Here is a 15,224-nt window from a genome sequence, read left to right as displayed (position 1 = left end):
ATAAAAGCAAACACATAATTACCAGTGTAAGCTCCTATGCATAAGGTCTTAATATTCTGGTTTAAATAATTTGAAAAATATCATGAGTATATCATGTGAGCTTAAGACCCATTTTAGTTCACACTGCCTTGAATCCATAAGCAATGCATATTGAGTAGATAAGTGTCTTTGGCTTCAAAGCATTTCATTCATTCACATTAGAAACAAATGGACAAGTCTTTCTTCACGAACAGACTCTAGAGTTAATGGTCTTTCATTATGAACATAGCTGTTGAATGAGCATTTTCCCCTTTTCATCCAAGGAATCATTCAAAAGCAGCAAAGAAAATGGAAAAGTAAAAAACAAACTAGATTTTTGGCAAAATCAGAAGTCACAATTCCAAAATTAGTACTGAAAGCAGTGAAGATTCAGGGAGAGACAAATGGAAAAGGCTGAGAGATGATCCTGTAGTGAGAAAGCTCAGTAATGATATTGCCCAGAGAGGGGAACTATCGGAGTGTCAACAAAATTATAGTCTCCTGGTTATGCAGATAAACCCTCTCATTGAAAACTATGGAACATGATAAAATACACAACTTTCTTAAATCTAACACTTTGGAAGTATTTAAAAGCTTAAAATCTAATGGAGAATTTCCAAGCCAATTTTTGGACAAAAGTTTGTACCCAAAGGGGTAAGAGGGATTTCAAAATTCCAAATCTACTGATACCTTAAGGGTGTTTGCCAACATTGCACATGGACAGTGGTTTCAGGGTTAGAGGGATGAAAGGCTAGACCAAGAGATGAACTAGGGGGTATGTTTTACAAGAAAGTCTTCCATGTATAATAGACTTTGTGCTCAATAACACAATTTCTCCTTATTTCCTAGGAATATAAGAGATTAAAATTCTCAGCTCCCTTGCAGTTAGTGGGGCCATTTGAATGAATCTGGGTAATAAAATAAATATGAGCCAGGCCTCCATGGTGGTGCAGAGGTTAAAGACAGCGCTATGAAGCTGTTACCAGCCACTATAGCATGAATTCGATCCCCGGCTGGCCAGGGAGCAACCCACATGGCGCAGCAGACCTCTCCTGTCTCGCCTGCTGCTCCCCTCAGCAGTATATTCAGTACATCTGTCGGTTCTGCTCCCCACTCTGTCTCTGGTGGATATTCTCACCTCCTGCACCTCTGGCTTACACCCCAGTTCTTACATGCATAAATAAATATATCTTGGATGGTATCACTCATAGAAGGAATTTAGAAATCCTAAATAAGGGACCAGGAAAAAGACTAATTATAATAAAGAAAAAATCAAAATCAACAAGTAACTATAAACCAGAGACACACTATGGGGGGCAGGGGGGAGGGAGAAGATGGATTAGGGTCAAAATAAGGGGGGTGGGAATTGTATGGGGAATATAACCAAAATGAAAATGCATACATTGTGCAAAAATGAAAAATGATTTAAGAATTATATAAAATAAAATAAAATATTAAAAAAAAGAAAAAAATGAGCAAAACTGTGTTGCTTCAGGGCTCAGACAGTGAAAGTTCTCAACTCTTTCCTCCCCTGCAAGAGCAACTGATGCTAAAGACTCAGTGAGTGACTCTGAGCCCCACATTATCTATGTGAAGGAAAGCCCATCTGCCACCAAAAATCTATGACATACTTTGTGTGAGCAGGAAACAAATCTTTATGTGTTAAGCCACTGCGATTTTTGGAGTTGTGTGTTATCATAGTTTATGTTCTAGTCTATTCTAACATAGAAATTCATACAGGAAGTGAAGAGAGTACTATTATAACAAAAATCTAAAAGACAGGGATTGGTTTAGAGACCAGGCAGAAGACAACAAGGAAACTGATACCAAAGGTTAAAAAAGCCAAACATTTGATAGCCAGAGTAGGTAAAAAAAAGTCTACTTGGGAAGATTGGCAGAGACTGGAAAATAGTTCATCAGTTCTGTGTGTGAATTTTTATTTGTTGTTTTGCGAAGGTGGTGGGGTGTTGTTGGGAACTGGCTATCTTACAAGATTATAAATAGAAGATTTCAGAATGTGGATCATTGTAATTCTCGAAAAGTCAACAACTTTTATATCCCAAACAGTAAGAGAAAACTGAGAAAGACTGAGTCAAAGTCCATTAAAGTTCAGTCTTGCAGCAAAAGTCATCCTATTGTTAGATCTTTCCAGTAAATTAAGCTGCACTGGGGCAAATATCTGCTTAGAGCTAGCCAAAGAGAAATATCTAGAGATTGTGATTTCTATAACTACAACAATTTCAAAGTGACATTCAAGGTGGTGTGAGGAGAAAACAATAAAAATTCCTAGTCTGAGAACTATGTCTAGAAAGAAATGAGAGGAAGGTTAGCAACTAACTGAATGAAATAAATAGGAAACTAAATTTTTGAGAACTGTATTTCCAAATATAATAGAAACCCTCATTTGAAAATAAATATTTAAATATTGTTCAATATTTAAAGTATCATTTGACCTCCAACACTTTGGGGAAGAGGAAATGAACTGAGAAAGCCAACCATCTTGAATGTTGATTCAAGAGAGTATATTCTACAATACACATTGCAGGTGTGGCCAAAAGAATAATTGTAAAGATCACATATAAAGCCAAGGAATATAAAGAGCAATGGCAAATATACAGACATTGATGTCTATAGATAGTATACATCTATAAGATTTCCTCCTTCCTAAGGGCAGAATGTGTGTCTCATTCATTGTCATATCCCAGGCCCAGCTGAGTACCTAACACAGCAATGGCACAATAAATAATTTTTTTAAATAAATGTCATTCAAAACAGAGCTCTTCATTTAGAAAAATAGTGATTAAGGGGACAATACTTCAAGAAGAAATAACACTCATTAACATATACTCACCAAACGAAAGAGCACCAAAATATATCAGACAACTGTTGTCCTCTCTGAAAACAGACATCAGAGAAAACACATATGTAGTGGGAGACTTCAACACACCACTATCAACAATGGATAGATCAACAAGACAAAAAATAAGTAAAGAAACCAAAGCTCTAAATAAGGACCTAGAGCAATTAGGCTTAACAGACATCTATAGAACACTAAACCCCAAAAAAACGGAGTACACATTTTTCTCAAGCGCACACGGATCATTCTCCAGGATCGATCACATACTGGGGCACAAGACAAACATCAACAGATACACCAAGATTGAAATCATATCAACCATCTTTTCTGACCATGAAGGCATCAAACTAGAAATAAACCATAAAAAGAAGGCAAGGAACCTTCCTACCTCATGGAGATTAAAAACCACACTACTGGAAGACCATTGGACTAATGAGGAGATCAAAGAAGAAATTAAAAAACTTTTTGAATTGAACGACAAGGAGGACACTAATATCCTAAATGTATGGGATGCAGCAAAAGCAGTAATAAGAGGAAAATATATAGCAATAGAAGCTCACATCAAGAAACAAGAAAGAACGCAAAGAAACAACCTCATCTCGAAGCTCAAAGATCTAGAAAAAGAACAACAAAAAAACCCCAAATCCAGTAGAAGAAAAGAAATAATAAAAACCAAAGCAGAAATAAATGAAATTGAAACTAAAAAAACAATCCAAAAGATCAATGAAACCAAGAGCTGGTTTTTTGAAAAAATCAATAAAATAGACAAACCCCTAGCCAGGCTCACAAAGGAAAAAGGGAGAAAGCACAAATAAACAGGATCATCAATGAAAGAGGAGAAATCACAACGGACACAGCAGAAATCAAAAGAATAATCAGTAACTACTATGAACAGTTATATGGAAACAAGTTTGGGCCTCCCCGGTGGCGCAGCGGTTGAGCGCTGGGTTGCGAAGCTGCCAGCGGCCTCTGCAGCGCCGGTTCGATCCCCGGCTGCTCCCCGGCCACCGGAGGAGGGTCCCGCATAGTGCGCAGACCTCTCCTGCCGCCCGCTGCTCCCCTCAGCAGTGTACTTCGGTCCTTCTGCCTGCTCTGCTCCCCGCTCTGGCTCTGGTGAGTTCTCTCACCCTCCCGCGCTTCTGACTGTGCCCAGTGCATGTATAAACAAAACAAACAAATGAATAAATAAATAAATAAATAAATAAATAAATAAATAAAAAAACATGCCTCTATTAAAAAAAAAAAATATGGAAACAAGTTTAACAATCTAGAGGAGATGGACAAATTCCTACAACTCTACAATCACCCAAAGCTAGATAAAGAAGAAATAGAACACCTAAACAGACCAATTACAATTAGCGAAATTGAAATGGTAATCAAAAACCTCCCCAAAAACAAAAGCCCAGGACCTGATGGATTTACAAATGAATTCTACCAAACATTCAGAGACGAATTAGTGCCTATCCTTCACAAACTCTTCCAAAAAATTGAGAAGGAAGGGACAATACCAAACACGTTTTATGAAGCCAACATTACACTAATACCAAAACCGAACAAGGACAACACAAAAAAGGAAAACTACAGGCCAATCTCCCTAATGAACACTGATGCAAAAATCCTCAATAAAATTTTAGCTATCAGAATCCAACAATGTATCCATAAGATAATTCACCACGACCAAGTTGGATTCATTCCAGGGACACAAGGATGGTTTAACATCCGAAAATCAATCAACGTTATCCAACACATCAACAAAAAGAAATATAAAAACCATATGATAATATCAATAGATGCTGAGAAAGCTTTCGACAAAGTGCAACACCCATTCATGATAAAAGCCCTTGAAATTCTGGGGATACAAGGAACATACCTCAACATCATGAAGGCCATCTATGACAAGCCAACAGCCAGTATCATTCTCAATGGTGAAAAGCTGAAAGCAATTCCATTAAGATCTGGAACAAGACAAGGATGTCCACTCTCACCATTGCTTTTCAATATAATACTGGAAGTCCTAGCCAGGGCAATAAGACAAGAGAAAGACATCCAAGGAATCCAAATAGGAAAAGAAGAAGTCAAACTATCACTATTTGCAGACGATATGATATTATACATAGAGAACCCCAAAAACTCCACAGAAAAGCTAATTCAACTCATCAATCAGTTCAGTAAAGTGGCAGGATACAAAATCAACACGCAAAAGTCAGTAGCCTTCCTATACACAAACAATAAATCTGAAGAAGAAGAAATCAAAAAGACCATCCCTTTTGTTATTGAAACAAAAAAAATCAAATATTTGGGAATAAATCTAACAAAAGAGGTAAAGGACCTATACAAAGAAAACTATAAAACACTGTTAAAAGAAATAGAAGAAGACACAAAGAAATGGAGAGACATCCCCTGCTCATGGATTGGAAGAATAAACATTATTAAAATGGCCATCCTACCAAAAGCAATATACAGATTCATTGCTATTCCAATCAAAATTTCAATGTGATTCTTCAAAGAAATAGAACAATTATTGATGAAATTCATATGGAATCACCAAAAACCCCGAATAGCCAAAGCTCTCCTGAAAAAAAAAGAAGGGAATGGAGGCATCAGACTCCCAGACTTCAAACTATACTACAAAGCCATAATCATCAAAACTGCATGGTATTGGAACAAGAACAGACATACAGACCAATGGAATCGAATAGAAAATCCAGAAATAAACCCACAAATTATGGTCAACTAATCTTTGACAAAGGAGCAAAGAATTTGCATTGGAGCAAAGAAAGTTTGTTCAATAAATGGTGCTGGGAAAACTGGGTCGCTACATGCAAAAGAATGAAGCTTGACCACCACCTCACACCATACACAAAAATCAACTCAAAATGGATTAAAGAACTAGACATAAGACCTGAAACCATAAAATATATAGAAGGAAATATAGGCGAAACACTACGTGATATGCACATCAAAGACATCTTTATAGACACATCACCCAAAGCAGTGATAGTGAAGGCAAAGATAAACAGCTGGGACTACATCAAATTAAAGAGCTTTTGCACAGCAAAAGAGACAATAACAAAAACAAAGAGAAACCCCACCAACTGGGAGAACATTTTTGCACCCAACACTAATGATAAAGGACTGATCACAAAAATCTGCAAAGAGCTGATGAGACTCAACAACAACAAAGAAAATAATCCAGTCAAAAAATGGGCAGAAGAGCTTAAAAGAAACATCTCTGAAGAGGAAATGCAAATGGCCAACAGGCATATGAAAAAATGTTCAACATCACTTGTCATCAGGGAAATGCAAATCAAAACTACCATGAGATACCATCTTACACCAGTGAGAATGGCACATATTAAAAAAACTAGCAACAACAAATGTTGGCGAGGGTGTGGAGAAAAAGGAACTCTTCTGCACTGTTGGTGGGAGTGCAAACTGGTCCAACCACTGTGGAAAGCTGTATGGAGATTTCTGGACCTACTAAACATAGAGCTTCCATATGATCCAGCAATTCCACTCCTAGGTATTTACCCAAAGGACACAGAAACATCAATTCCAAAGAACACCTGCACCCCTACGTTTATAGCAGCACTATTTACAATAGCTAAGCTTTGGAAACAACCCAAATGCCCAAAAATAGATGACTGGATCAAGAAGATGTGGTACATATATACCATGGAATATTACTCAGCATTCAAAAAAGATAAACACATGCAATTTGCAGCAACATGGATGGCGCTGGAAGGGATCATGCTCAGCGAAATAAGCCAAAAAGAAAAAGAAAAATACCGGATGGTCTCACTCATAGCAGGAATCTAGAAAACTTAAATAAGGGACCAGGAAAATGAATAACTATAAGAAAGTGAAAATCAAAATCAACAAACAACTATGAACCAGAGACACTTTTAGGGGGGCGGGGGTGGGAGGGGAGGGATTGGGGTCAGAATGGGGGGCTGCAATTGTATGGGGAATATAACAATAAAATTTATTTAAAAAAAAATAAATAAAAAAATAAAAAGGTAACGCTTTATATATAAAAAAAAAAAAAAACCCTGAGCGTGAGTATACCAGTGCCCATTGACTGAACCTCTCCTTACCAAAATGTCACTAAGCCCACATTCTTCTCATATCCACTATCCATGCCTCCCACATCCTTACTTAGATCATTAATAAGAGAAAGAAAGCTTGGTGAAAAAGTGCTTATATTTATCTTTGAAAGGAAAGACCACAGAAGCATGAGAAGGAGGAGGGGGCTCTGATGCTCCTTTGGCTAGTGTGGGACATGTTTTCAATGGTACGGGGCTGTGTCAGGTGAGAGACTTGTACACAGCAATAATATTTCTAATCCAAGTGCATCCATACAGAGAAATGCCTGTTCTGTAATGCCTACCTTAATAGGATTCATTTTGCAAGCAAAACTGTTTCATTTTGGCCAAAGTCAATTAAGTTGAGCAAAATCTCATACAAAGGTCAAGGCACAACAATTCTATAACCACTGCTTTTCAGAAAAGGAATTTGATTGAATTTCCTAAAAGAGAATAGCATTGAAAGAAAAAATACAATCAGAATAAAAGGTTAGAGTCACCTGGATTTCATCTTGAAAAACAGAAAATAGGTGCTTTCCACCCCTATCCCCAAACTACTACATTCAAAAGCAGTTGTGGGTGTGTGCGTATGTTGAGGAACAAGACTGTAGGACTAGATTAAAAATAACCATCGCGCAGGATCTACCATTATAGAACACAGACAAGAATGAAAGGGTGGTTAAACCAAACGAATGTGAATAGCATCACCCTTTTTCCCCAACATAAACTAGCAATTAAAAAGATATTTTAAAAAGACTCATAATAAACCATTAAGAGTGACTCAGACTATGAGAGAGATGAAGTATTGTGTCTAAATTCTGATCAGAGAATGTTTGGGGAAAAGCTATAGAAAAGGATGTCAAAATTTTTGAGTATTTTTTCTTTATTTTTATTGTAAAAAAAATCACCACCCATTATGGAAAATGTAGAAGTGGAAAAAAAAGAAAAAAAGGAAAAGATCAAATAATTCATAAATCTATCACTTAGTAATATATTCTATTATATGGTAAATATCATCCTTTAGGTCTTTTTTCAACATATATAAACATAATGTTTAACAAAAGAGAGCCCATTACACTGTACTTTTCTCTTTTTTATTTATAGTGAGACTATACTTTCAGATATTAATCTTTGCACTTTTCTTTATTGAATTCCCTTTAAAATAACCAGCCACCTTTGCTTTGAGAAGTATTAGTACTTTTTTTGCTAGAAGTATGAAGAAAAATACAGCATTGCTGATTAATTTATGTCTATCAAAATGGAGTTTTTGGGTCATGAGAGAAATATTTTTGTTGAAATTCAGGCATTGTAGGGCCTCCCCCGTGGCGCAGCAGTTGAGCGCTGGGTTGCGAAGCTGCCCGCAGCCTCTGCAGTCCTGGTTCGATACCTGGCTGCTTCCCGGCCACCAGAAGAGGGTCCCACATGGTGCGCAGACCTCTCCTGTCGCCCGCTGCTCCCCTCAGCAGTGTACTTTGGTCCTTCTGCCTGCTCTGCTCCCCGCTCTGGCTCTGGTGAGTTCTCTCACCCTCCCGCGCTTCTGACTATACCCAGTGCTTGTATAAATAAATAAATAAACAAATCTTTAAAAAAAAAAAAAAGAAAAAAAAGAAATTCAGGCATTGTTGAGAAGTAAAAGGTTGTCTAAATTTCCAAAGCTTCCATAAACAAGTCCCAGAAGCTACTATATATAACACAGGAACAGCAATCTTGTAATTTATCTTTTAAAGCAGGATACTTTAGAAAGTTAAAGAAGTGCCATTAATAAGTCTCAGACCAATGTGAATAAACTATCCTATACACACCCAGCATATACTCACCCTTACTAAGAGGCATTGATGGGAGCAGAGCTTAGTGTCCATGGATCAACTGCTGGGAAGCCATAAGGAATCCCTATCACAGTGGTTGGGGGTGGCCAACACTTCATGGGAATTTGCATGCCATAAAGAGCCAGAGGAACTGAGTCTTTAAGCAGAGATTTTAGGTCCTCAACAAGTTGATTGGACTAATCACAAATTCACAGCTGGACAAAGTATGAAATGAGCTAGAACAAGGACCCACACATAGATTATAGGACCTCACTTCCCCACCACCAAAATACCACATAACCTCAGTCCCTCATGCACACACAGATGGAGAGTGAGCACTATTCTGAGACTATTTTAACTTTGAATCAGCTATTTAAACTAAAAAAGATAGAAATACCCTAAAATTGGCATGTTTCAAGCTTTCTCCAGTAACCAACTATGAAAAAAGTTCATGAAAATCAACTTTACAAAATGTTATTATGCATCTGTGTTGTATGCAAATTTCTAGCTGCTGCTCACTAGAAAGCAGTGACACTGGTCTACTATTACCTCATCTTAATGGATTCACAATATTATAAGGTTAGAGACTTTTTTCCTTTTTTAATATGAGTTAGGAAATAAAAATGCCTCTCTAAATTATAAATATTAGTTCCTATATAACTCAAAATCCTTACTACCTGTCAGTTCCTGGTAAGTCACTGCAAATAGAAAGAACACAAGTATAGCTCCTACTTTTATATTCTCTGTTATTCTGACCAGAAGTCAAATGTGTTAGACCCTTCCTCTAAGTTCACTTACACTGAGGCAAACAGACATGCTTCAGTGTCTTCTTGTTGCTTTAGGAGCATGGCTGTGAAAATCAATACTGGCTTTACTATAGATTTGTGCTATCCTGCAGTTCTTACCTCAGGATCTTTATAAAGTATAAAATATAAAGTGCTGGTCTGCAGTGCCTTTTTGTTTGTGTGTTTTTTCTACCTGCTCATTTCTCTGATAAGCACTGACCACCCACTGTATCCTTAACCCTTGTCCTGAGATTTTCCCTTTTTACTTCTAAGAGGCTTCAGCAACAAGTGCTGGTAAAGGTATGGAGAAAAAGCAGTCATATTAAACTTTTGGTGGTAATGTGGTCTAGTCCAGACCCTATTGAAAGCTGTGCCGAGGTTCCTCAAAAGACTGAAAATGGGTCTGCCATACAATTCAGCAATCCCACTCCTACATATCTACCCAAAGAACACGAAAACACTAAGTAGAAAGGAAGCTTGCACTCATGTTTATTGCAGCACTGTTTACAATAGTTAAGATATGGAAACAAACTAAGTGCCCAAAAAGATGAATAGATCAAGAAGATGTGGTATATATACACAATGGAATACTACTCAGCCATCAAAAAGATGAAAAAGATCATGCCATCTGTGGCAACATGGATGGAGCTGGAAGGGATTATGCTAAGCAAAATAAGCCAGAAGAAGGATTAATACTGGACGGTGTCACTTATTTGTGGAAAATGGAGAAATTGAACAAAGGGTCAGACAAAGAAATTTTAAAACAAACGATTGAAAACTGACCATAGTTCTTCAGTATCAAAGAGGGAAGGGGGAGGAAGGAATGGGGGGTGGGGGAGGAAAGAGCACAATGCATTATGATGGAGGACATGGGTGTGTTGGTGGTGGGAGAGCTATGGTGACCACACCCGAGGGGAGAAATCCTATGTTGTCAAAATTTTAACATGGGTAAAACAAGGGTACCTCTAATTAAAAACAAACCAAACTTATTTAAATGTGCACAAAATAAGAGTACGTTTTCAACTGAAAGTGTGAACTATTAAAGGGAGGAAAGGCTTCTATGTATTTCAATAAAGAGGCAGACTGTGGCATATAAACTAAAAGGTATTCCCTTCCTCTTTGGCTTTGTGTCCTGGGTTTTGAGGTTGTTGGAGATGGGGGAAGATTAGGTTGCTGGGAGAACATCTATGTAACTCTAGCTTGGTCTTCAGAAGGACTCAAAATATTCCAGGTTAGTTCCCAAGACAACTGTCTATTGAATGTAGAAACAATAGTACAGCAAATTAGAAAATTCATCTCTATTTTCTTTTTAAGTGCAATGTAATGATATTCTGGTGCCTTGAAACTGGGTTCTCCTTAGAATCTTGAGTGCCTGAAATACATATGAACTCCCTGTTGAAATAGCACAGGAGGGTCTAAGTCTGAAGAGTGTCCCAGAAAGCTCTTTAGTTTCTATCTTCCTCGCAAATGATTTTGTATAAAGATCTTTAACACTGTGAAGTTCCCTTTCCAAAATTAGCACTTTTATTTTTCTTTCTCATCTCTTTCTGTTTTTTTCCTATGATGAGATTCAGTATGGAGGACAGCAAAATGCCCAGACTCTTTGTTTTAGGGCTTAAGGAGAGAAAAATAATTGAAATTACAATTAAATAAAATTAACCTGAGCCCTTAAAACTCTAAGTGTCACCATGGAAACCAGAGCATGAAATGTCTCCATGGAGATTTGAATTAATTTTTTGCTTTAAACTATCATCACTCATTACCAGATGACAACTTTGCCAAGGAAGAGATGAGTAAAAACAAATAAACAAATAAGTAAAAATATAAGAACTAGACTTACACCGGAGAATTTGTTCAGGGAAAGTCTAACTGTTCTGGTTCATAGAATTCCATTATTCCAGTGAATGGCAAGATATCCCAAAGAATATTTTGACTTGATTCAGAATTTTTTTAATATTTATTATTTTTGTATAGGTGTGGAGGTAAGAGGATTCACCATAGACAGAGTGGGAAGCAGAACAGATGGATCTACTGAAATGCACTATTGAGGGGAGCAGGGGGTGAGACAGGCAAGGTCTCCTGCACCATGTGTGGGTTAGCTCCCTGGCATGACTGACCTCAGGCCATAGAGGTGATAGCACTGAGACTTAACTCCTAGGCCACCAGGGAGGCCCTTGATTCAGAATTTCTAGTGGAACCATCTTATGGTACCATAAATACTTTAGGATTGAATAGAGAAAGATAATGTCTAGAAGAGTCTCTCACTCAGAAACATCAAGGTGAGATGAAGCTGATATAGTTCTCAATCTCCCACTCCAGCTTCAGAGAAAAGATGATTCCTTGGTAATGGACCAGAGATACTTCTAACAACTATTTTGAGTAATCAGACTGGTATTATATGCTACATAAAGAGAAAGACAGGTATCACCCAAATGTTTAAACTACTGGGTTGTTGGAAAAGTCATGATATATTTTTTTCAGAAAGAGCTGTGAGTATTGATTTGGGCAAGAAATAAATTCTAGGATGTAGGTGAATTCTCAAATTCATAATCCATGAACAATGAGGATCAATTGTATTTGCCAAATTACACATATTCCCTGTAGTGCTATTTCCTACTTCATTGTACTTGCCTTTTCTCTTTTGTATACCTATGGAGCTCCTATTCTTCCCTTGAAACACACACACATACACATACACACACAAACACACACCTCCTTCTCCTGCCTCCACTTTATACAAATCAGAGTATACTGAATTTTTTGACATTCTCTTTTATTGATCTACAGAATTCCTTGAAATCAATGACAGTGTGTGTGCATGTGTGTGTGTATATATCTTCTTTTCTGTGCATGTTATGTGCCAGGTTATGCTAAAAAAAACTGTTTCACATACAATACCTTGTTTAATCTTACAGCAATCCTATTTAGCAGTTGTAAAACATATCTAGAGCAGTCATCATTTAACACATCACATAGCTACAGAGTTGATACCCCAAACCAACAGCCCAAACTTTTAAACTCTGTTATCCTAAATAAATAACATTAGCTACCATATATTGTTGACTGCTGACTATGTGCCAGGCTAAATGCTTTATTCAAATTATCATCTCTGTGTCTCCAACATGGAGCAAAGTGCACGGCACGTGCACATGGATTGCATTTAATTCTTCCTCTTCCCAAACCTTCTTTTTAAAACCAATAGCATGAAAACTCTCTCCAGAATGGCTTTCAGTTTTATACCACCCTTTTCCTCTACCAAGTTCCTCATCTCCTCATTTATGCTCTTCTGTGGTTTTGCCATTGATGTCTACAATATCCACATGGCAACTTCCAAAGCAATAGTGCCAAAGAAAGTAGAATCAATGTCTGCTTGAAAATGGTCTCACTCTTCAATTTCTAGTATATTCATATTATTTACATTTACATTATGACCTAAATACTTATGGAGTAAATATTTTCGCTTAAGGGTATGAGTAAACACTGTATGGGATTTAAAGAGAGTTTTCTGTTTCCCAATGTACTTTTAGGTGCTAAATCTATATAACCTCACACTGAGTTCAAACTATTCTGAGTCAATTTTAGAAAGGAAAAGTAGAAGTAAGGAGTGGACTTCTAGAAAAGTGTGTAGACGATAGAAATTTTGTAAGACAGAAGCTTCAGGGCTCACATATATTACACGAATAAATGACATCAAATAGTAGGCTTAGTCTTAGGGTAAGAGTCAAAATCATCCGTTTTCAAAGACAAAAGTATAAATGGGACCAGAATAGAGACTTCATTTCTCTCCTTCTTCCCCAGAATCATCCAAATACTCTAAAAATAATTGTCAACAGTATAGCGAAGAAAACTGACCAAGAGGAAAACATTTTAAATGCCCTACAAGTCTCCATTTTTCTCCCAGTTTTATGTCATAGTTTTGCTATTGGTGACTGCATTATTTAACAAAACAGAATCTCTATGGGAATTCAAAGCCCAGGGTCTAAGGGAGAGGAGATAAATCAAATGCCCCTTGGGGTCAGGCAAGAACTTACATGAGTGAAATTACCGAAAGAGAACTCTCATCTTAAGGTCTCATCATTTAGCTCAAGTACATTCAGTTGCCCGAAGGAATAAAAACTTCTGTTGACAGGCATTTCAACTTTTCAAGAGAAGATGCAATCCTGGATTTTTATCTGAAATCTCCTGGTTTGCCCACTGAGACAATAGTTTGCTATCTCTGGCCAGAAAAGTCCCTAGTAGCATAGGATTTGTTTAGGAAACTTTTCCAAGTCACTCAGTGTGCCCCACTGCCCCACCCTCCACAAGAAATGGAAGCCCCAGTGACCATTCTCTGAACAAACATCTTGCTGTTCCCCTTCCTTTTAGGACTAAATACTTATCTCAGAGATGTGATCTTTAGGCCTCTGCAAATACCCTCCACTCTGTCCTCCTCCGTATGGATGGATCTATGATCTCGGTGGCCAGGTTACTGGCTGCAGCAGGTCTTAGTGTCAGCTTGAGAGATGCTGTTGGAGGGTTCTCCTATCTCCTTACTGTTTCAACTTTTTCACTCCCACCCTCTCTATCTCTTTGAAATGTTTCCTTTTCATTTTTCTCTCTCGTCTCCTATCCCACTTCTCTCATCTTTTTCTTACTTCTTTTCCCCCTTCTTGCTCTGCTTTCCCTTTTTCTCATTCTCTTCTGCTTATTCTCTGCTCGCTACCTTTTCCCTCATATTACTCCCCTTTCCTCTACTTCCCTATCTCTTTCCTTCTCCCTCTCCCAGCTCCCAGGAACTGCGGAGAGCTCTCTCACCAGGAAGACACCAACACAGGCTTCGAGTATTTCTTGTGATGGGAACGAAGGGTCAGGGAGCCCTTACGCTCCAGTAAGTCGGTAGGTCCAAGCTCAAGCCAGTATTGATTACTGCTGCACCATTCTTGGCAGCTGTCATAATTCTCCATGGCGGTTTTCCAGGTAAAGACCTCAGAGGATTTCCCTCTGCACTTGTGCTGCTCCAGCTGCCAACACTAACCAAGATTCTGCGTCTCTCATCTCCTTAGCAACCCAGGGCGGGGTTAATGGAGAGGGCGGGCCGATAGAGGGTGTAACCCTCAAACCTAATGGGCGTGGTTTCCTAGACAGTGTTAATTATGAATTCGAAAGAAAATACACTTCCCAGAATGCAATGAGGAGATGACAGAACTAAGCAGGTGCCAGGAGGGAGCGATGCATCCTGGGATCTGTAGTTTTTTCCCTTCTAATGCTCAAAGTGATTGGGAAGAATTAAACGGAAACTTGGTTCACCTAAGGCCTAAGGAGAACGGGGGCCTGTTCTAGGAGGCTTCCTTGAGGACCTAGAGGACCTTGCTATCCATCATCTGTTGTCATCATTCCTTCTGCGTACAAGTTATTTAAGTTTGACTAAAAGGGTACAAAATAACATTCCTCAAATCCTAAAATAGTCACTTCTATACAGCTTTCCTACCTGAGATAGGGATAGAGGGGAATCATTCATTAAATCCTCGAAACGTCTGAAGATAAAAAGAAAGCCCTGGCTGCTTCAAGTTTCATGGGCTCGCTTAGATTTACTAGGCATGAGTTTCTTCCTCTGAAAAACTATGGGAAAATGGACTATGAAGAGGGGGAAGAATATGAGGTGCCTTCAGTCTGTGGCACTGAAGATCCAAACTCT

The 15,224-nt window shown here is 38.1% G+C and overlaps 1 protein-coding gene across 3 annotated transcripts in view; it reads right to left on the bottom strand.

Moving 5' to 3' along the window:
- CFAP95 (cilia and flagella associated protein 95) overlaps positions 1 to 14,663 on the bottom strand; it is a 62,808-nt gene extending 48,145 nt beyond the window's left edge. For 2 of the 3 annotated variants that reach the window (XM_054689143.1, XM_037494415.2), the window contains exon 1: positions 14,345 to 14,663. In XM_054689143.1, coding sequence (XP_054545118.1) covers positions 14,345 to 14,493 — 149 coding nt within the window. In that variant the 5' untranslated portion in view covers positions 14,494 to 14,663. The remainder of the gene's footprint in view (positions 1 to 14,344) is intronic. The other variant, XM_037494414.2, reaches the window with a different exon arrangement.
- Between the last annotated feature and the right edge of the window lie 561 nt (positions 14,664 to 15,224).

This window comes from Talpa occidentalis, unplaced genomic scaffold (genome assembly GCF_014898055.3).
Source record: "Talpa occidentalis isolate TD23 unplaced genomic scaffold, MPIMG_talOcc4v2.1 talOcc4.7, whole genome shotgun sequence".
Taxonomy (NCBI): domain Eukaryota; kingdom Metazoa; phylum Chordata; class Mammalia; order Eulipotyphla; family Talpidae; genus Talpa; species Talpa occidentalis.
Note: the sequence above shows the minus strand (reverse complement) of the source record. Positions and strands in the feature narration are given on the sequence as shown.